The sequence below is a fragment of the Taurulus bubalis genome (genome assembly GCF_910589615.1).
Source record: "Taurulus bubalis genome assembly, chromosome: 14".
Lineage (NCBI taxonomy): Eukaryota > Metazoa > Chordata > Actinopteri > Perciformes > Cottidae > Taurulus > Taurulus bubalis.
The window spans coordinates 14,646,597-14,669,539 of record NC_136602.1 but is presented as its reverse complement, the minus strand read 5'-3'; the positions used below and the strand labels follow the sequence as shown (position 1 = coordinate 14,669,539).

At 41.0% G+C, this 22,943-nt stretch overlaps 2 protein-coding genes across 2 annotated transcripts in view; both read left to right on the top strand.

The window, feature by feature from the left end:
- The window catches only part of dst (dystonin), a gene marked incomplete at its 5' end in the record, with an annotated part of 100,839 nt that extends 97,958 nt beyond the window's left edge, over window positions 1–2,881 (top strand). The window contains 2 exons of the mRNA XM_079229655.1: window positions 465–591; window positions 1,823–2,881. Coding sequence (XP_079085781.1) covers window positions 465–591; window positions 1,823–2,079 — 384 coding nt within the window. The 3' untranslated portion in view covers window positions 2,080–2,881. The remainder of the gene's footprint in view (window positions 1–464; window positions 592–1,822) is intronic.
- A 3,298-nt stretch (window positions 2,882–6,179) lies between these two features.
- Window positions 6,180–18,009, top strand: LOC306746905 (uncharacterized protein; the record flags this gene model as incomplete). Its single annotated transcript, XM_079229891.1, has 26 exons — window positions 6,180–6,258; window positions 7,363–7,486; window positions 8,384–8,777; window positions 8,894–8,971; window positions 9,067–9,162; window positions 9,244–9,297; window positions 11,803–11,856; window positions 11,946–11,999; window positions 12,080–12,133; window positions 12,285–12,338; window positions 12,419–12,472; window positions 12,549–12,602; window positions 12,877–12,930; window positions 13,054–13,098; window positions 13,184–13,237; window positions 13,324–13,377; window positions 13,471–13,524; window positions 13,653–13,724; window positions 13,810–13,845; window positions 13,973–14,017; window positions 14,112–14,144; window positions 14,857–15,003; window positions 15,455–15,631; window positions 16,331–16,421; window positions 17,266–17,343; window positions 17,613–18,009. 26 exons carry the CDS (start codon window positions 6,180–6,182, stop codon window positions 17,813–17,815), a joined length of 2,292 nt encoding a protein of 763 aa, XP_079086017.1. The 3' UTR covers window positions 17,816–18,009.
- Between the last annotated feature and the right edge of the window lie 4,934 nt (window positions 18,010–22,943).

Below are 22,943 nucleotides of genomic sequence, written 5' to 3'. Positions count from 1 at the left end.
AGCGCCTAGTTTGTAAAAGGTGATTTGTTGGAGGTATTTCTGATTTCGCTGATTTACAATCGTATTCTGCTGGGGAAAAACTAAATGTGTGAGAGACTTCAGTTGGGTCTATAAACAAATTCTCCTTTGATTACTAATGGACTGAATATTTATTTCCTGCTTGACAAAAATGTCTGTCTCATTTTAACTCCACTATTAAAAAAAAACCGTTACATGTAATTTATGCATGATTGTATAATGAATTTCTAACTACAGGTTGAAACTTTAATTAAAATACTAATACTAGTAATACATTCTTGCAAAAATAAGGATTTTTTAAAATATCAAATTAAAAACTAACTCAATAACATACTTTCTGGTACAATTTATGCTCTTAATCAGGACTGTTCAAACACTGTCATTAAACTGTACAGTTTACTCCCATTGATCACAAATCCAAGTAATTACTGTTCTGTCTTTTGCAGGGTACTCCAGTTCAAGGCAGCAAACTACGTCTTCCTGGGTACTTGTCAGGCAAAGGATTTCAGTCTGGTGAGGAAGGAACCTTGATCAATGCTGCGGTACTGAAAGCTCGGGCACAGACGATAGGTGGTGAGTGGAGAGCAACTTCAGAGATTATTTTCATTATATTTTGAAGAAAATGTATTTTTGTCCACTGGGTCAATCTCAGCACTTTCAGCATTATGAATAAAACATATTGATGGCCGAAGAGCAAAAGCTCCTATCTAAAAAATGCACTTTTTTTGTGAATAAAAAAAACAACTTGTTGTTTTCTTGCAGAATGCTATTTGTTGAGGCTACCCAATACGTATTACAAATAATAAATATATATATATATATATATATGTATATATATGTATATGTGCATATATATATATATATATATATATATATATATATATATATATATATATATATATATATATATATATGTATATGTGCATATATATATATATATATATATATATATATATATATATATATATGCGCATATATATATATATATATATATATATATATTTTTTTTTTTTTTTTTTAAACACATAAAGTGCAGATAGGAGGGTTTTCCCTTTGGCCAATCGATATGAAACATTATGAATTAAGGTAATGGAAACAAAGGAGCCACTGATAAACCATGTTTATATGTTTAGATAAAACATGTTGAGGTTGCAATAACATTTTCAGGGGTCGAGTGATTTCTAGTTTATATAAAATGATTGGTGAAGCATCTGAGATGTCACCCAGAGGTCACTGAAGGTCCCCGTGGCAGCTCTGCGGGTCGCCCTTCAATCTGAAGATCGGCGGTTTGATTCCCAGCTCTTCCATGTGTCCTTGGGCAAGACACTGAACCTCAAATTGTGTGTGAATGGGTGTGAATTTTAGTTAGTCTGATGGGCAGATGGCTCCTTGCATGGAAGCCCCTTCCATTGGTGTATGAATGGGTGACTGTCCATTTACCATTTAAAAGGCTGCAAATGTAATGATAGTGGCTGCAAATGTATGTTTTACTTTACCTAGAAGGTAAGGCAACACATTAGCCTCTGACAGATGGTATTGTTTTTAATAGATCTATTTTAATAGATACCTTGTTGGAAAACCTAAAACGAAACTGAACGACATTAAACTGAAATTACAAGCAGCCACAACAAATTGAGGATGTCTCGATAATCATCCAAAAAGGGTTGATAAAAGATGCTAATCGATCTGTATTTGTTTGAAAGTAACAATGTGCTGCCAAACTGCCAGTGGCAAAACACTGATACCTCTATGGATCAGGCTCATTCTTTGTGGTTTGTTGATCATTGTCCTTTTATCTTTCTAGAGTCAAGAAAAAATTCGAGCCGACCTGGAAGTAAAGCAGGAAGCAGAGGGAGCAGTCGCAGAGGAAGTGACGCCTCTGACTTCGACATCTCGGACATCCAGTCGGTTTGCTCAGACGTTTCTGAAACAGTTGGGGACGCAACCCGATCGACGGCGCGTTCTGCGTCCCGTCAACATGGAGGAAAACCTTCTAAGATCCCCACTCCTCAGAGAAGAACCACTTCAACAAGCAAACTGGCCAAGTCATCCAAGCGATAGTCAGTGGCCTTGAAAACAAACCACCCAGGAGCTAGTTGCACCCTAAACACGTAACGGACACTGGAGAAATCTAATTTAAAAGACTACAAATGTGTTGAGTGTTATTTAAATCATTGCAAAGTTGTAAAATATTCTTTTGAGAGGCAATATGGTTTAATATTATGTGAGAATGAAATGTTAATGGCCTTGTGTATTTGTTTTAATGTATTTTATTTTTTGTGAAATATTTCAAATTGTTTTTATTTTATTTTATTCTTCTAATGCAAAACCTGAAGAGGTTTGACGAACACTAGAAAACCTGGGAATGTTGTACGGTTAGCTAACATTTCTAAAAACACTAATGAAGGGCAACAGGCGGGAAAGCGCTCTGAGAGTTACTGAATGTACTGTGATTTATGTTTTCTGATGTTTGGAGTAGATGGTGCATATTGGTACCATTGGAGGCACTGCAATTATCTATTTAAGTGATATGATATACTGCCAACATGCATTTAAAGGGCAATGCAATATACTACAATAAACCCCCAGTACGCACTGCAGAAACCTTTGAACAATACTATTTATGGCAAGTAGCAGAAACATCGTAATCATAAAGCTTTTAAGTCCTGTTTGTTTGTCGTCAGCTGCAGTCCCTGTTTCATTTGATCACTTCACAGCAGTGTGTGCTTGAAGGGGTGGCACTCCATGTAGACATTCTCGTGTGCATCCATGTCAATGTATGGTTAATTTCGGTAGAGCTGAAATTGTCACTGTAACATTACTTTGTAATAAACCTGCTTGCAGAAAGCCACCAGAGGCTGTTGTGGACCACAGAATCCTCTCTGCTTTGCCGGTTTTAGCTCATTCATACACATATTAGCCATGCTAGCAGTAGTCTGTTGGTTGAGGGGTAAATATAGCAGCGTCATGTCATTGTGAAACATTTACACAATTATCACAATTGGGGCCAAACTAATAATCACAATTGGGGCCAAACAAGTGTTTTCAGTTTCGGTAATCAGGCATGACATTGAGGGCTATACTATTGTTTTTAATAGTATGTGTTTGGTATGTCTAATATCCTTGTTTATGTTTGGAAACTAATCTATCTATCTATAAATGTATGAATATACATGCATATATATGCATGCATGATATATATATATATATATATATATATATATATATATATATATATATATATATATATAGCATGTCATGTCAAAAACAATTGAAAGCAGTCACAAAAAGTCACGGAAAAATGTGATGACCACGTAGCGGCTGGACTTTAGAAGCAGGAGGCTTGACACAGAGGTTAGGTGCAGACCAACAAGGTGTTCATTTTATTAACAATTATCACAAACCATGACAGTCATCTTATATACAGTGGACCACGGGCAGCATGTGGCTCTGGCCTGATTGAATCTGGTAGCCTTCTATAGCCAGCCACTGATGAGCACCTCGACCCCACAGTACGGGTCACTCTGTCCCTCACCCGACAACACAATTACCTTCACCACAACAAATACAATCGTCATGATGCTGATAGTCTGCATGCTCTCTCTTTGTGCAATAGAGTCATATAAAGCCCAAACAAGGAATTCAACTTCACTAACACCCCTCTATTAATTAATACATGTTACCTCCCTGAACTATAATTGGTGCTCAGGTAGACTGGGGGCTCTTTCAGGCCGAACACCCTGGAGAGGAGACACAACAAAGGTAAATGACTTGAACACAATACACATGAGATGTTATTTGACTGCAAACAAATAAAAGTGTATACCATCAATCATCATTTTGGCAAAGATAGCCAAACTAATCATATGTTTGTCTTTACAGACCCAGCCATCAAAACATTCTAACCGAGGTAGCTACAACATCTACCAGAAAGCAACCATCAGCACATTTTAATGAAACATTCAACCCTTTGAGTGCACGAATGACCCATCACTCAATTCATTTAACTGCCACTTCCGTCTCACAAAATCACGATACTTGGCAGAGATCAGGCAATCCAGCACCTGAAGTGAAGTTCACTGTCCTCAAAGAAAGCAACCCAACCCTGTCACCAACACCACCCCAGCAAAAAAGACGGGAAAGAAAGTAGCCGATATTGCAATTGAAAAATAGAAAATAGACTGGTTTGGTTTTGAAGAGGTGAATGAAATGACTCTCCTCATCTGTAAAGCAGGGACAGATTAAGTCTAATCCCGATGTCTGATCCCGACAAGTGAACATTGTTTCAACTCACCGTCACCAAACATGTTAAGGTATAATATGACATAAACATTCAATAGTAGACCATAACAATATAATAAAACGTGTTAGTTATTTATAGTTTATGATTTTCAAATTATAATCGTATTTTGAGTATTTTGTAATTGTATGGTTATGGTTGTAGAAGTTGTTTACTTTGCACTGGGGACATCGAGCACAAAAGGGTCACTTAAAAATATATATTATAATAATATAGTCTTTCTAATGTACATGTGATGAAGAAGAATATAAAATTCAACGTATTGGTTATAAGAACTTCATATTTAAAGAAAATATAAGGAAGTATTTCATGGGATATAAAAGTTGCTGAGCAGGAATGACCGACTATATAATGTATATTCCTTTAGAAATTTTGGGGACAATTTTGTCCCTCAATCACATTTTTGGGGGCATTCTGAGGATTCTTTGGACATTTGCATTTTGCCTTCTTAATTTCTGACACTGGAAGCAGCGATCAACTGTATGTCTGTTATTCCGTCATCTCCCTGCAGCCTGGCTGTTAGATGCAGTGTGGCGGTTTAGATGAAAGCCGCTGTCTCCTCTGGGTGGAATGTTTGCACAACATCTTGTATTTAGCTGTGACATACTACATCTTTCTCTCAGTGAGACTCGTCTTGAATGAACATCCACTAAATGTTTGACTGTTTTTAAAAGCAATTATTGAAGTTTCTACAACAGCCCCAACAAAAGTCTATTGTTTTTTTCTAACCATATCAGTAGATGTGTAAAGACACATACAGAAGCTCCGCACAGTTACCTTATTTTTTTCAGAGCTGCATTGTTTAGAACTTTGATGAAGCAGAGACTTACTCTTCATCATTACTCTTATTTTCTCCTTTCAATAGCTACATAAAGTCCCTCATATGTTCACCTACATTTCCTAAATGTGATGACTCTGTTTACTGGACTTGTAGTGACAGTCGGTGTAACTGGCCTATGAGAATCGACAGATCCCCTGGGGGCCAAAGGTAGAGTGGAGCTCAGGGGTCAGGCTCGCCTGAGACCCAGCGCTTCTCGTTTGAATGGTCCTCCTGTTCAGCTCAGACACTGGGCCGGGATGGCACTTTAGAGTGGGATATCTCCTCACACCAGGAACTGAAAAAGACCCGTCTGCAGGAGCCTTGGGATTTTCTTTTTCAGGAATATGTGAGTAATTAAGTATTTCTCTTGAATGTTTTCTTTATTATTTGTTTTCATACATTTTGACATATATAGGGATTGTATATGATGTCAGGTTGCTAATCAAAAGGGGGATTATTTTGTGATTAGCGTAATTGTTTTTCTCTATTTTGATAAAGCTTGAGAATGATTGCATGGACAATTCAATTCAATGGACACACTATTATCATAAAATATGATCATTAACCTTGGTAAAAAAAGAAATTAAAATATTTTATCTTTAAAAAAAACTTTAAATGACAATTTCACCAGTTTTGATAAGGTTAGGCCAAGGAATTTAACATGACATTCTTTCTTTCTTTCTTTCTTTCTTTCTTTTTTTATTCTTTCTAAATCTTTAATGTTATATTCTATTGTAAATATAATTGTAAATTTAAACATGCTCCCATTTCCTGCACTCTGTTTATTGTTTCATGTTATGCACCACCTGCGATGACAAATTCCTTGTATGTGAAAACATACGTGGCAATAAATGGTTCTGATTCTGATTTCTGATGAAAATGCATTCATAGAAATACTTTTCAAACTAATTTGAGTGACTGATTTAAATGTAACAGCCTACTGTACACTCATATATCAGTTAATCAGATTTTTTTTAATTACTGATTTCTTGACTTGTTGTACTGCAGGCACTTCTAGCCCCTGACTACAACAATTATAAAATGCCACCCTCAAAAGAAATGCTGGTGTTTGCAGCACTTGTTGCCTTCTTCACACTGACCCAATGTCAAAAGTTGCCAAGTAAGTTTACATTTTATTTCCATACTTATTTGATGACTACAACATATTTCACACTGTATAAAAAGTAACACTAGCACTGGATTATTTCCCAAACAATTGGACTTGTTAAACATGCTGCTGCTATCTTTGCCAGCACACCCTTATTAGGCCTTTACTTGTTTATAAACGTATCATATAAAACAGAATTGACAATAATTACAGACATCATGTTAATTATCTGCAGTGACTATAGTTTTCCAGGTTGAACAGTGTATTCCGGCACCATGACCAGCAGATGTCAGTGTTTGTCAGTTCAGAGTCCATTATTTTCCTTCCCAGTAGTCAACCCAGTATCATGTTTCCTGCTCCCAAGGCCTGTGCGGACACTAAGAGGTCAAGAGGTCACCCTGGGGTTAAGCTTTGTCCATAAACCTTTAAAGCCCAGAGTCTCCACTTCGTCTCCATGTTCCCATAAATAACCCAATGTTTTTTTTTCCTATGGTGTCCTACTCACAGATAAAACGGCCATAAATAGTACAAGCAGTGCTGACAAATATTAATCCTAGTAGTTTTTCCAATGTAAACGGCTGTGACATTTAACGTGGCTTTATTTAGCTATGCCGACCTATTGACTGTAATACATGGCAGTGAAACAATGAGTCCAGCCTGCAGAGTTAAGACACAGACAGAACAGGATTTTAAATTAAGCAGGTGACTTGTTAACATGCAACAGTAGGAGGTATCACATTTTTCTTTGTCATAGATTTGTTTTTTGAGTTATTTTCTACTTCAGTCGTAATATTTGTCATGAGAATCTTTCAACACCCACACATTTGAACCCGACAGGAAACACCACAGCCAAGCTGATCTCATTCAAGCTGCAGCACAAGCGTCCTGTGTTTAAAATTAAGAAGCCAAATCCACTAAATCCAATAAACAGCCTCTTCTTGTTAATGGGTTCCATAAATGACCTCATTCTACCTGTGAACAGATGGCATTATTAATGGCAATGAATAATGCAATAATTAAAAAAGAATCAGTGATATCAACGATTTAGAAGTCGTCCTGCAACTTTGATGCTGAATCGTTGTGATGCCGAACTGAGCTCAGTGTTTGTGCTGTGAGGTTTTGATCTGCTGGAGGAGTTTCATGTGCCTGAGTCAAGAGGAGTGAGAAGAGTGGACGGTTCCCAACCTGAGGCGGTGGCCTACCGCATCAACCCCTCTATCCATCTCCGGAGGACCATGAGGTACAGTATTAGATTGCTTTTATTTTGAAATAAGCTGGAAAAATGATCAAAGACTAACTTAACACCGCCTGAAATGTTTGTTTTTACTGATCTAAAGTAGTTCACCTTCTCACCTGGCTGCAGTGTTATAGAAGTGTATTCCAGGGTGTGTTAGTATGATACACCCTGACAACTCTGCTTAGTTTAGTTTATTCTAGGATCCACATTACCTGTGCACTAAAGGACAGCGAGTCATCTTGGGGTCTATATTAAACATTCCAGTCAACACGAAAAGAAAAACACAAAACATATTTTCGAGAATACCAATAATACGAATGACTAAAAACGTATTGATGACTCACAGCTCCCCATCAAATTCCCATCTACTAGGTTTGGTTACAGGTGCAGCAAAGCACACCCATCAGCATTGCAGCATGTGGTCAGATGTTTGAAACGATCAACCTGAATTGCAGCACAATAATGCTTTTCAGACTGGTGTTAAGTTACTATTTATAGATAAATGTAACATGCCAGCATTGTTTTTTGACCATGTTTAAATGCTGAGAGTTAGTATTTAGCTCAAAGCAGCGCTGAGCCTCACAGAGCTGCTGCGGGGCTATCGACTGTTTCTTTTGTTTATCACTGAACTCTCAAACCCTTTCAATGAATGCAGCGCTGCCTACAGATCCTGAATGTTTCCCTTGATTTAACTGGACATGTGCTTTGTTCAAATTAAATAAACAAAGAATATCCGTCTGCTAAATACTGCATCATGAAATATTTTTAATAAAAAGTTACAAAGAAATGTGTCACATGCTGAAGTTGAATATGAAGTCCAAGGAGCTCTGTTTCTTCTTATCAATGTTCTTATATCAAATAAAAACCCCAGTTCTCTAAACCCTGACTCTTTTGCCACAGCGATGTGTATTCAGATGGACTTCCTTCCGACTACTCTGTCATCGCAACATTTAAGGTGAACAAGGACACTGCCAAGAGTTCCTGGGACCTGTGGCAGGTCAGTGACCCCGAGGGTCGGGAGCAAGTTGGCCTGCGTTTCCAGGGTGACACACGCTCCTTAGACTTCTTCTCCACAAGCCCCCGTGGGAGCCAGATGCTGAGGACCTTCCATGGCGTGGAACAGTTATTTGATGGAGAGTGGCACAAGTTGGCGCTGAGTGTCAAGGGCAGTCAGGTGAAGCTGCTTATAGACTGTGAAGAGGTCAGTGTGGAGTCCATTGATGAGCCGAGGCCAGTCATCCACCGAGGGTACACCTCCATCGTTAAGCGGGCTGCAGGAGATCGCTCTGTGTCTGTAAGTTCACAGCCTGGATTTATATATATATATATATGTATTTTAAAGTAATATTTGAACTTCCTTTGATTTGGGATACAACTTTGTTTCTCACATTATGTCCTGTCTCTTTCCAGGTGGACCTCCAGCAGATGGAGGTGTCATGTGACCCAGAGCAGGCTTATTCAGAGGGCTGCTGTGAGCTTTCCAGTGTGGTGAGTCAGTTCCCATTCAACATGGTTTCACTCTCTCTGCTGGAGATGTGTTTTTGGTTGTAATACCTTTTTTCTTGCCTTTCTATCCATGGCAGTGTGGAGGGTACGCAGAGATCGGCCTAACAGCTGGAAGAGCGTCTTGCAAATGCATGCACGGACAACCAGGCATTCAAGGACCTCCAGGACCAAAGGTTAACACACCTGTATAGTGAATATTGGCTGACCATCCTCAAGTTGAATCTGTGTTGACATATGTTTTTATTCTTCTGCAGGGTCACATAGGTCTTCCAGGAAAAGCTGGAGATCAAGGAAGACACGGAAACTGGGTAATCATATTTATTAAATACCTTTCAGTCATGTGAATATCAACTCTAGTTTTAAACCGGATGACTGGTGTTTACTTGTCGTATGAGCGTTAGCAGCATCCCCTTCTTCTTGCAGTACAATATAGAGTTAAACTGAATTGTGGGTGAGTGACAAAGTAGAGTGGCAAAGCTGTGAAAAATGGCAAAAAAGTACAACTGAGACAGGACAGGATGGAAACAGATCTGGAAGCAGAAGCGCTTGGCGATAGTAAACATAGAGGCTCCTTTCATAGTTTAAAAACTCATGTCTGCTTTTTGTTGCTCTGAAATTGCCATTAGCATCTTAAAACTGAGGCCCTGCCTGTTGAGAATATAGGATTTAACTCAAACTGGAAAGAGATCACAGGATTTCTAATGGTTTTTGCTTTTCTATTTGGAAGACACTGAGCCAAATGTAATGAATCCCTCACACACAGGAAAACCAGGAAGTTATGCAATAACCCTACCCCCCAGTGTCTAGTAATAAGTAGCATTAGTGTGCTTAACTAGTGTGTGAAATGTGTCTCTTAAATGTTTTTATTTTTGTGGATAAGGTTAATTAATAATTCCCTTACAGGAAGATAAAATTATGAAAGAGAGGAAATGTTTGAGAAAATGATAATGAACAAAGTGGTTGGCTGCAGGAGCCAGTTACTCGTGCATCAATGAAAAAACAAATACACTCACTTTGTGTCCTTCAGGGAGCCGCAGACGTGATTATTTCCTCTTTAAATTTACGACTTGTTAATCTCATCATGCTTAGCAGTCGGTGTTATGTTGGAACAGATCTGAGGGTCTTTTGAAAACAGTCTAGAGAACATATGTTTAAAGAAGGAGGATTCGTTTGTATACCTATGTGATCGTTTGGCTTTTAACATGCCCTTTGCACTCAAGGAAATCCCCCATGCTGCCTGAGCAAACACATGTACGCCTGCAGACCCACGTACATTCAGAGCACATTTCCAGAGCTGTACACGCTACATATTCATGTCCTGAGTAGCAGCTGTAGCTCATCTGGGAGTAGACATCTGTCTTGTGTAACTCGTTAGAGTTCTGCCCTCCTGCCAGCATGTGAATCACAGAGCCCTAACATGTTTATCTCCTCTCCTGCTGGCATCCAAGGAGGGCATTTCCTGGCACAGATATATGAAGTGTCCATCTCCGGTGGTGGGTGGTCCTTTGTTCGTCAGAGCTATACTGCCTTAGAAACATTGTAAAGGTCACGGCTGTGCCTCACGCCGTACTGTCGGCCATCTCTGAGGTTAACCTTCGCCTAGCTGACTCTGCTTAAAGTTAGGCGAGGTGGTCAAATAAACCGACAACACAAAGGCATCCTGGAACTTGTTTAATCTCTTTGTTGACTCAGTGAAATACAGCCAACTGGGAAACACTTTTCCTTGTTCAACTGAGGAAGTCAGCATCTGTACAAACAATAGTCTGGCCCATTTTGTTCTACCTATGACTTATCTTTCCTAAATCCTGCTCAACATGCTTGTGTATATTTTCCACTAATGTTAGTGTGCCTGAAACTTGACTATGGCATGTTCACATTTCTCCTCATTTTGCTTTATAATTTTTTACAGCTTGTAGGAAATGTTTTAGAAATGCACTTATATTCTTGCCGAGACAAAGATGAGACAATCGATCCCACTCTCATATCTGTGTGGGCTCCAGCCATGAGATGGTTAGGTTAGCTTAGCCAAAAGACTGGAAGCAGAGAGAAAAAGCGAGCCAGTTGTTTTTACTCTCTGGTTGTGTACAGATCAAAAACAAGATAAAGGCATTTGGTAGGCAAATTTACTTTTAATCTAAGCTAAATTTGCAGTTTCCTCCTGCCTACAGCTTTTGTTCTAAGCTAACTATGTTCTGGCTGTAGTTTCAAATTTAAAGGAATAATGCAACATTTTGAGAAATTTACTTTCATTTTTTTTTTAGATTAGAAAATGAATGCCACTCAGAAAACTGTCATTTAAATATGAGCTAGCCAGCCAGCAGCTGGTTAGCTTAGCCGAGCTGGAAACAGCTAGACTGACACTCTCCAAACACTAGAGCTGGTGTTTCACCAATTTGTTACCTTGTACACCTTTGGACATTTTTGGAGCCCTTTGGACGTGGACAGAACCAGGCTTGTTTAAATGTCACCCTGTTTCCAGTCTTTATGGTAAACTAAGCTTATCTCTCCTGGCCTGAGCATTATATTTACTATGCAACTATGAGAGTGCTTCTTTTGTTCACTTTCTGTCTCGCCAAAATGATTGCAGAAAAATCCACAACAAATTTATGGGGTGATTAAAATGATGAGAACATGCTGTCATGTCTGAACAGTTTTTCTGTCGTATGTATCCAAATCTCCAAGAATCAATAGTGAGTTTCTCTCTAGAAACAGTCGTTAACGTTTTGCACCTTACGGTCTAATTTCTCAAGATGGTCGATTCACAAAGAAAAAGCTGCAGTTTTGCTTGAGATTGAGTAAAACATGTCTTGCAGGGTATCCGGGGAAACACAGGAGACTATGGCGACATAGGCGAGTCCGGCCAAAAGGTAAGATCTGCCATTATGCTCCTACCGGGGTTACACTTCAGTGTGGCTTGTTCTCAGAACGCATTAATGAGATCTCACACATGTCCTAGGGTGAAGAAGGAATCCAAGGCGAGAAAGGAATGAGAGGACTCAGGGGCCAAATGGTAATTCATCACACTCAGCTTCATCCTTTCTTCATCCTGAAATGTCACTAATCTGTATTAATGACATGTTGTGTTAACAGGGAGACAGAGGTCCTCAGGGTCTGAAAGGATTAAGAGGGGCAGCGGGCTTCAAGGTAAACTCCTGCACTAGTTCAGGCTTTAATTAGACCTCTTTCATCCAGCTAATGAAGTTACAGACTTTTCATTGGAGTTCTGTTCAGTTTGCAGTTAATGTTGCTCAACTTGATGGATAACCCTTAATGTCGGCATTCTCACTAATTAAAGGGAGTTCGCGGACCATCTGGAGACATCGGAGAGACAGGAAACCTGGGAGACATTGTGAGTTAACCTTGCAGACACAGTGGTAAGCCCCTTTGCAATGTAATTATTGTATTAATGACATTTTATCCTCCTCAAAGGGTACCAAAGGCAACAAAGGACACGAAGGGATTCCCGGATTTCAAGGAGTTAAGGTATACATACTTTATTTTCTGTTTTTTTTTTAATCTAAATATTGTGATTTAATTCCATCATGCTTGGATTTTTTAGGGAGAAAAAGGGACCACTGGTGTAACAGGGCGCGCTGGGTCCAGAGGAAAGCAGGTGGGTTGTTGTCTGTTCAATAATCCATGATGAGACACTCTTAATTATTTGTCCACTACCTTCAAAATTCCCTCATGTGAGCACGGAGAGCCAGATAATAATTGTTAATGTGGTAAAACATTGGAATAGAGCTTTGTTTTTGGCTTACAACATTAGTTAATGTGACTGGATTTTGGTTGAAATCTGAGGATCGGAACTGTATCAACATGAGCTGGTGAGTCACTGTGTTGTATAAAATGTGTAACTTACGATGCTTTAAATGATGATTTGACAGGGTATTGTGGGAGATCCTGGAGACAGGGGAGGTGCTGGAGAGAAGGGGAAGCCTGTATGTATCACACATTACTCACATTGGCATGAACAGTGTGTGTTCCTATAATATATATATAATATTAAAACATGTATTAATGGATGTGTTTTTTGTCTGAACTTGTGAACTTGTGAAAACTAGGGGATCCATGGACCTGTGGGAAGAGCGGGCTCCATTGGACTGCAGGTGATTCACCGCTGATTCACCTGATTCCTCTCTTACACCCCCAACATCATGTGTCTGTTGTATAATTACGATATTGTCAATCTAGGGGATTGTTGGAGATCCGGGCCTACCAGGCAGAGATGGTGATTCAGGAATAGAGGTATTATGTTCTGCTGATAATGATATCGTGATGAAGTTCAGAAGCAGTGCAATCGTGGTATGTTAAGTGTTATCTATTACTCACAGGCTTATCAAGGACCACAAGGTGTCAGTGGAAAACTTGGACGAATTGGAGCAAAGGTAACTTGCCGTTCTTGTTTGTGTTTGTAAATAAATGTGTACAATTGAGTGGTTTTTGGTGGATACATTTGTTATGGTTTATGTGTTTCACAGGGAGAGAAAGGCACCCTTGGGCCAGCAGGAGAAATGGGTCCCCAAGGCCGAACTGTAAGTCTTTTTTTCAGAAGACAAGCACATAAGACATTTTGTACGTAAAGTAGTTTGCCATCTTAAAGGAAGACGACAAAGAATAAAGCAGTCCCTTAGGTTGGTTTAATAAATGTTTTATTCTCGAGGGCCCAAGAGGTTACAAGGGTTCTGCTGGGAAGCCAGGAAGACCTGGATTTATTGGCCCACCGGGACCTACTGTAAGTGCTCCAGATGAATTTTCTGAACTCTTCCAAACACTAGTTCATTTCTCTCAGGCCATTGAACCATGTCATCTCTTCACAGGGACATGTGGGTGTGCCTGGAAAACCAGGGTCAAAGGTATCTTCATCCATTACCCATCAGAAATTAAATGACATAAAAATTATCATTTGGTGCCATATATATATATCTTTGTATCAAATATTTGAAAGCTTCTAAATACAATTTTTTGTTTTGCCTTGTGCAGGGTGACATCGGAATACAAGGAATCCAAGGCGTTAAAGGTGGCCAGGTACTACCTAAATATATGCCATCCTCTCTGCTCATCATTACATTCACTTTGTAGTTTTTTGTGACCAAACCTAACATTAACTTTTTTTTTTAAGGGTGAAAAAGGAGTCAAGGGCCCAAAAGGAAAGGTGAGCTGTGATTCTTTTGTCAGAGCTTCATTGAGAAATATAATACTATTTCCAAAACATACTAGCACTCAAAAGTCTCCCTGTTTACTTCTCTTAAGGAGGTATGGGCTGAGTGACGTTAAGTGAGTAACTTGGCTGTGATGAGTTGGGTCACTGAATGGAGCCGTCATGTTGGTGTGTGCTTTGTAATACTACGATATTTCTGCTAGACTTCCAACATTTCATGCTACATTCATCACATTCTCTGCTTGCAGACTGAATAGTCTGAAAAATCTAACATCAATCCATCAAATTACATTTCAGACATATTTAGAGCATCTGTAGATGTGATGAGGGCAGTGACACCCACAATAGCACCAAAATGAGCATCACTCATTTCTTAAGTTTTTTCTACCTGGTTTGATTTGTTTTACATGAAAAGGTACAGTTTGTTTATGCATATGTGTATTTTTCTACAATTGCAGGTTTTGCATTTTTCCTTTTATCTTCACACTTTTACTTCCATTTTACATCTTTATAATTTACTTTTACCACTGAGATTATGTTACTTGCTAGTTTGCTTCACTGTCTATGTGACTCTGTTAGTTACTATGTTTTATTATTCAAATTCACATGACCTAGTAAGCATTTTAAGCTGTTACTGCTTTCAATAAAGTGTGTGTCCATGTTGAACAAATATCTCATTGTATTCTGATGGATGCACTCTTTCTAGGTTGGAGACAGGGCTGTGCAGGGTCCTCCGGGAGGACGGGGGAAGCGCGCCCCGGCGGGCCCACCTGGGCGATCAGGTCCCATCGGAGTCAAGGGGGTTCGAGGTGAAGGAGGACCAGCTGGCTTTCAGGGGCCCCCGGGTCCACCAGTAAGTTAAATACAAGCCTGTACTTTTAATATGACTGAACCCACAAACATTACATAGCTACAGTATCATAGTACTGCTCTTCGGTCTCTACTATAATTGACACTTCATCTATCTGTGACTGATGGAACAGAAACAGCTGAGTACTCATTTGCACCAGCAGCCACACTGACTGGCACACACATGGTGTTTGCTAACAGCTTTGGTGTCAAAAACACATTTAAAGAGTTCCATATTAGCCTGTAGTTATCCGTGACTCACAGCAAGGGTTTCATTTAGTGTGGCTATAAATCCATAATGAGCCTCAGGAAATATTGTTGGCTTCGTTTCTTCATTGCATTTACTCTGAGAGGCAGCCATTGGTCCTGCATGCCCCATCCTGCAACACTGCTTATTACATGTCCCACAGTTGGGTCCCTTCCAGTGATGGATGTGGTAATAATTTGTTACACAGGGCCCGACCCTCTCTGCTCAACATGTGATCGAGGTTTGTAAGAAAGTGATCCTGGAGCAGATGTCCACCTTTGCCAACTCAGTGAAGAGGACTTGTGCTGCAGTTTGTCCTCTGTATGGGGACGTGCCCATGGGTGCCCCCGGTCCCGTCGGACAGAAAGGACCGCCCGGCCCTCTTGTGAGTTTTACTGTTTGGCTTTTCATTGTTCAATGTGAATCAGCCTGCTTTAGGTTTCACTTCCTCTTTTCAGGACCTTTAGCTGAGACACGCTGCCAGAGCGCAGAGCATTCTCCATACGTTGTTCGCCTTTGTCTCTCTTTCTGAGTAAAATGCAAACACATTGCTAGGGTCTGGACTGGACTACGAGGGCTGAAGTATTTGGCAGAAAAGCTTGGAATGAAAACATTACGGTTTTCCACGTCTCCATGAGGACAAATAAGGAGTCACAGACTAGACACTTGGTCTGTGTTGAATATTTTTTGGAGAGTATCAAGGCTATCGTTGGATTGGAAAGCCTTTTCCACATTATTATACAGAGTAGAACCAATTCATGTTCCACAACTTCTTTAATCACAATGACTCTCAGGCTGATAAATGCTCTATATACAAAATGTTTTACTATATTAGATTATGACCAGTAAGCCTCATGTTGTGGCATTTAATGCCAAACCAAGAACAGTGATGTATTGGTAATGTACAAATTTTTCCGAAAATGTATTATATAATCAGCCAATGAATCTTTTCAATTTTTGAGCTATCCAGAAGTGTGTGAAAGCTAAATTGATGAATTGAAAAGAGCACCTGAGAAGAAAACCAACATTTATACAGTAAACTCAAAAGATTAATGATGTATTTTCCTACTGATGATGTTGTCAGGGTGACCCTGGTAATGATGGTGTTGATGGAGAAGTGGGCCTGCCGGGATTCTACGGAGAAGCCGGGGAACTGGGCCGAAAAGGAGAAACAGGTGTGAAAAACAAACCTGACCGATTGTTTTGAGGAAGTGGTGGAAAAACAATTTGGATCCTTTACTCAAACCTGAATTGGTTTTTGTTGGTCACTTAGTGGCAGGAGAACGAGCTGTAAACATATCACTAACATATTATCACCTATTTACACATCCAGCAGACATAGAACGACATTACACTGTTTCTCTGGCTGATGAACTTAGAAAATTCAATCTACCTTTACTGTTTTTGACTAAATCCTCCACTACGTTTACTTGCTTGTCGCTCATTGCTGTCTGCTGTCTCGTGCTGAGCAGGTAGAGAACTAAAACGTGAGTAAACAGGCGCTGATACTCATGGCAGGGCTGAGGGGAACTGCAGAGTCAGGGATATACATGTAAGTAGAGGGCCAGTCAAGTCAGACTCCAGTCAAGGTTTTTCTAAAATTGCACATTAGTAAAGTACTTGAATAAATCCACAAATGGAAAGGACAGACTCATTATACCTTTCATCATGAACTGCACTGTACTAAACTGCCAAATTTAATATTGTAAAGCTGGTGTAGACTAATGTGTAAATTCTCGACTCTAATTTATGGTTAGCGGCCTGAGCATTATGTCACACTCGTGCCACATTCCTGTGCCAAGTCAATGAAATTGAAGAATATTTACAAGGTGTTTTAAACGTTTATTTAACAATGATCTCAGTAGCACATGTGGTCTCTAATCAACATGTATGCCGTGTTCTTGAATGGAGCTCACTTCTGGGGGAATAGCATTTCGGCCATTCGGCTGTCGAGACCAATGTGTGTGTGTGTGTGTGTGTGTGTGTGTGTGTGTGTGTGCGTGTGTGTCTGGCTTGCAGGTGACAAAGGAGAGAAAGGTGATGAAGGACCTATGGGTAATGGCCTACCTGGCTACTTTGGAGACCAGGGACCAACGGGTAAATTAATCTTACAATACTTAATGCACTACTATTGTTTGATGACTAGGTTCAAATTAGGCCTTAATAGATGTCCACATCTGCGTCTGTGCGTCATTTTATAAACTATATTCAGCTGAGTGTGTGCTTCAATTCCAAGGAAGCGAGGGAGGAGAGTTGTTACTGTCAGAGGAGTGTGATATTTGCCAAAAAATAATTTCTCTGTAAATGCTCTGTTGTCCTAATCTAAGAAGCCTGGAGAATAAACAACATGTTTGCCTTGATTGCAGGTCAGCGTGGACGTCCTGGCAGAGCCTTTAACGGCCAGCCAGGGCAGCAGGGAGAGAGGGGACACGTGGGCCGGCCTGGACTCAGGGGCCACGCAGGTCTCAGAGGAGCTCCAGGTGTCTGTCTCACCTCTGGGTGTGCTCAGTTGAACTCCACCAGCGGGACCCCTCAGCCAGCACCACGGAGGTTGAGGAATCGCCCATAGAGGAAAATAAAAGTGGACGGTGAATTAAATTTTGAGCTTAAAGGAGGAAAACATGGTTGATGTTTTTTTGTTAATATATATGTTTGTTCAAATAAATTGAAATTTCCATGTAAATATGCATCCCAACTGAACTTCTGGGAACAGTTTGGTCTACAAGGTTACCGAAGACAACAACGATGTGATTAGAAGAGTGGTAACACAACATATTTGTATAAAAAGGCTGTCTACCATTTTTATTCATAGTTTTATTTAAACTGATTTCACAAGTCTGAGTTGTCTTTAAACATCTGTTCTTTATAATAAAAATTAAAAAAAATGATACTTGTGTTTTAGGCCTTTGTGTGTAAGCCTTATTTAGGCTCATGATCATAGTTGTTTTTATTTTGTTGTTTATTTGCCAAGTACGTTGAACATATGAGGAATTTGACTCATATGTGCATAACAATAAACATAGACATTGAATAAAAATAAATTATAAACAACAAACATGGTAAATAACAAACAGATAACAGTACTTTAAAACAAGTATGTATTTTAAAATAAAAGTGCCTTATGTATTTTAATAAGTGTGCAAGGGTGTTTGAAATTGTCCTGGGGACGTGAGAGTCAGTTAGTGGAGGTGCCGGGCTTTGTTGATGGATATAGTGTCATTACTGGAGCAAAGGCAACAAAACCAAACATGACAGGAAAAAAAAACATAGTAAAGTTTGAAGAACATGAATATTATTTATGTAATTATCGATACAATGTATAAAGAGCGTTTGTGTACCCTATAGTCATGGCTGAAGAAAAAATAAGCAAATTATTTAAAACTCTGAAGAAAAAATGCTAAAATATAACTAAATAAGTTGTTTATGTAACACAGTGCATATATATACTAAACTTTATCTTCAAGTCCCTAAATGTAGGATTAGAACAATTATAAGTTGTGCTCTATGGCAGACAGCATTGCATCCAGCTTCTGGACCTGTTGGGTGATTTTAGTGTTACACTGTTTTGCATTAACAATCATTACTGTTGGAATGGCTGTAAAATATGAAATGCAATTTTCTGAGTTCCACAAGGACCCCAAAATGACTCTTTGTATTATCAGAAATACATCCATTTGGTATAATAACAGTTTAAAGCGGCCTTGTCAGTATATAATTTTTTCATTAATGTGAAACGTTAGCTAGTACGTCAACTAGCTTGGTTACAAAAAAGCAACTTTCTTCATATGAGTTGCCATCTTGGAAAGTAGTATCGAGGACTCACTATTGGCTATTTTGAGATTGGGGATATAATGTGAAGCTCCGTGCATCTCCACAAGTGGACGGTTTGTAATTCATACCGGTAATGATTTATGCTGATCTTAATTATGTTTCATTGGATTGCTCGGATTATACCTGAGTTTATTATTAGAAATTTAACTGTCAACAGCAAACTTTATGACCTAGAACCTGTGCTTACCCGCCTCTGAGACGTTGTTGTAGCAATGAGAACAAACAGTGACACAAACAGCAATGTTTCCCACATGGTGGCTCGGCAGATACTGTTGTAGCGCCGTTGCTTCACAGGAACACAGAGCTGGTTTGGTTCCTGGCCTGTGACGACTTTCCAGCTGAAAAACCTGCTGGTCAAGTGGAATGGAGACTCTGCCGCGTCTGTCTCTCCACATTAGCTGTGCAACGAACCGACGCCCTGTCCAGAGCTTTCCCCTGCTTTGTGATCAATGTATGCTGAGAGAGAAAGGACTTAATGAGATGTTAAGAAATAATGATTGTTTTCCACAGCTCTAGTCTAATGAAGAGACACTTCTAAAGGGAGAAACTCAAAGGGAGCGGCTCTTCTCAGGGTCTTTCCTGGCTCACATTTGTTTCCTCTGAGAAGCCCATCGACTGCAGTTCGTCATCCTCCGCCGCCTCTGCGACTGCAGCATCATGTGTGCCATGCTGCTCTGGATGCTACGATCACCTCTGTCATGGAAACTATTACTAATCCACGATTATCCTCTGATTTTTCTTTCTGGGCTCAACCACTTGCTTCAGACATGCTCACTATTTATCTCTGCGGCAAACCATACAAGTGATCAAGATAAATACGGCTTAATGCATGTGAGCTGATTAAATCGACCCAGGACGGTTGAGCTTCAAAGGGATGGCACACAATCTGAGGTTGTTTCAGAGAGAGGGTTTATGTTGTCCTCAGGCAGTTCTTTGAAAAGTTTCAAACCGACTTCCAGACTCTGTAAATGTTAGTTGATGTAAGCAATAAGCTAAATGTCTTTTCTAGAAGTGGCAGTGAGCAGAGTGCGGATGCTATTATGCCTAACTGTAGATTTAATTAAATATTCTGACACATCTTTTGATTCTCATTCACATGTTTTCATATATTGGCAGAAGGAGATGCTGCTCTGTGGGTGGAGACATGAGCATTTTCTGGTCAATTTGATTTCTCATTATTTTAATGTACAATTGCATATTTGTTTTAATCATTTGATTAATTTAGCTTATTGGCAGACTCGAAAAACTGATTTCTCAATTCTAAAAGATTCTGAGGTTGAGTTTTGTACAAAAATGTTCTCTCATGATCTTGTGGAAAGGAGCTAAAGGGCAGTGCAAGAATCTGTGAAAAGGCTTTTATTAAATTGGCCTGAGGCTGTTGGGCCACATCATGGGAGCAGTTACTAACTTACAGCTATGAATAGCCAAATAGAAAAGAGGCTTTCAAGCCCATTTGATCCGTCTTTTCCCCTACAAGATTGCCTAAGGGCAATTGTGTTATCAAAAATGTGTTCATGGTCATCAGTTGTATGGATTTAAATGGGAAACATTTAAAGCTCATTGACATTTTTTACTGATTTTACTGCACCAATATCTAGATATTTGACATCCATTTCAACACTTTGTATGCCAGAGGAGCGCCTGTTCTTCTTCTAACTTCGTTCGGTGTTTCACTATGGGAAGCGCTCGGCGTGACCAACTAAGGAAGCTCCAATGACACCACGTCTGTCAGTGACAGACAGGTCGAACTGTGCTGGGGCCCCGCCCCCTCATATTATCACAGTCGACCATCCCTCGCAAATCATTCTCGCTTTCTTCCTGTGAAGAAACTATTATAGCTCCCTCAGCTTATCTTGGCTAGCTTGGATTTTCTGCTTAACAGTTCACAGACGAACCGTTAAGGACACGTCGCCGAACGCAGTTCCTGGCTCTAGTCTGGATTTGCTGGATAAGTACTTCGTGAGAAGTATATTTAGACACTACATAGTATTTAGGCAGTGTCCGCGTCAAGGCGAGCTGTTCTCCCGACTACCCGGTGTTAGTTTACCGGTGTCGTCGGTGACTGTGTAACTTTATTATCTCTGGCTAACGCGTTACGGCGAGCCTACCAGGTCTCGGTTAGCATTTGTTTGCTAGTCGAGCCGAGTGCCCGGAGTTCTGCTAACGTGTCATGACGAGCGAACTCTGACGGCGCACTATAAGCGGGCTAAACCCCGTTTGCTAGAGCAATTCACCGTCAGGCTAACGCTAAGTGCGGCTAATTGTTCATATATTTCCCTTCCTTCTCAGTTACCATGTCGGCCGCTACCCCCACCAAAGGGTCGGAACCGAAGGCAAAAGAGGCTACATCCCGCCTATGCCCTGCGTCATGCGGGGCATCCATCTCGGGCAGGGACCTTCACCGATGTGCATAGCATGCATGGGCGCTAAACCTGCTCGGACATCGCTGGCGGACCCACAGTCATGTCTGCACTGTGTGTCAATGCCGAAGAAGGTCATGGAAAGGAGGCTCAGAGTAGCGGTATCCCCTAAGCAGGACCCGTGCCTGTCGGGAACCGCCCCAAGAGCCACGACCAGCACACATCTGCCGTGAGCCTCTTTGAGCTGGGCGGACATGATGGACGCTGTGTCCCCGGTATGTATGCCTCCAATTTTTGAGGAGCTCCTCGAACTGGAGCCGGGTGTTGAGGACGCAGAGGGCGATGCTAACTCTGACCTCCTCAACATGGACGACATGGATGATGAGGAGGATGACTCCACATTTCCTGTCCAGCTGTCCAGACCCCCTAGTGCATCCGAAGTTGCTCCCCCAGGGGACAGCAACTTGTATGAAGTCTGCAAGCGAGCCGCGTCCAAGTTGGGCATACAATGGCCAGCAGCCCAAGATGCTACAGGGGGGGAAAGAGACCTGTATGACGGTAAATGGCTGCCACCAGCCCAACCGCCATCAAAACAACTTCTGCCAGCAGTACCTGTCTGCATGAAGTTGAATGATGGCTAGATTCTGGTCTAGTCCATTTAAGAGCAAGCTTCCCACCAAAGGCTTCTCTAAACTGGAAGTCGAAGGGATGGGAGAGCTGGGTCTGGCTGGACCACCAGAAGTGGAGTCATCCGTGGCTTATCATCTCCACCCGGACTGACGCTCTCTCTCAGCTTCCTCAAACATCGCTTTGCCTAATAAAACGGAGCGCCTGACCGCCTCCATTTTGCAGAGAATGTACCATTACGCAGCACAGTTAGTGTGCTCGCTGAATGCGATGACTCTGCTGTCCGCGTACCAGGGAGAAATTCTGGAGGAGATGTGCAGGCAGCTGGACTCAGGTTCACCTAATCCAGCCCTATGGGATGAGATTTGTGTGGTGAATGATCTCATCCTCCGGTCCTCACGCGTTGCAGTGCAAGGCTGCGGCCGTGTAATGGGCCTTGCGGTCTCAGGTGAGCTGAGGCTGTGGCTAAATCTCTCAGGCCTCAGCGATATGCAGAGAACAGAGGTGATGGATGCGACGTATGACCCAACCAAAGGTCTGTTCGGTCCTGCTCTGGAGAAAATGAGGGAAGCCAGCACCCTCAGGAAACAGGAAGGCGAAGCCTTTAACCTCTGCTTACCCCGGAAGCACGTCCCTCGTACCCCACAGGTACCCAGGGCTAGCTTTGCAGCTACAGCCGCAGCTACAAGGGGTAGACAGGGAGGGGCCAGACCTCACAGACAGGCAGCAGGTCAGCCGACTAACGAGCAGCCTCGGGCGGAGAACCCTAAGACCTGGGGAAAACACTCCTTTGCGGCCACGGCAGCAAAGAACCGCGGGAAGAAGAAGCGCACGACCTTACCGACCTTGCTTCTCCCTCCCCGCCACCTTCAAAGAGAA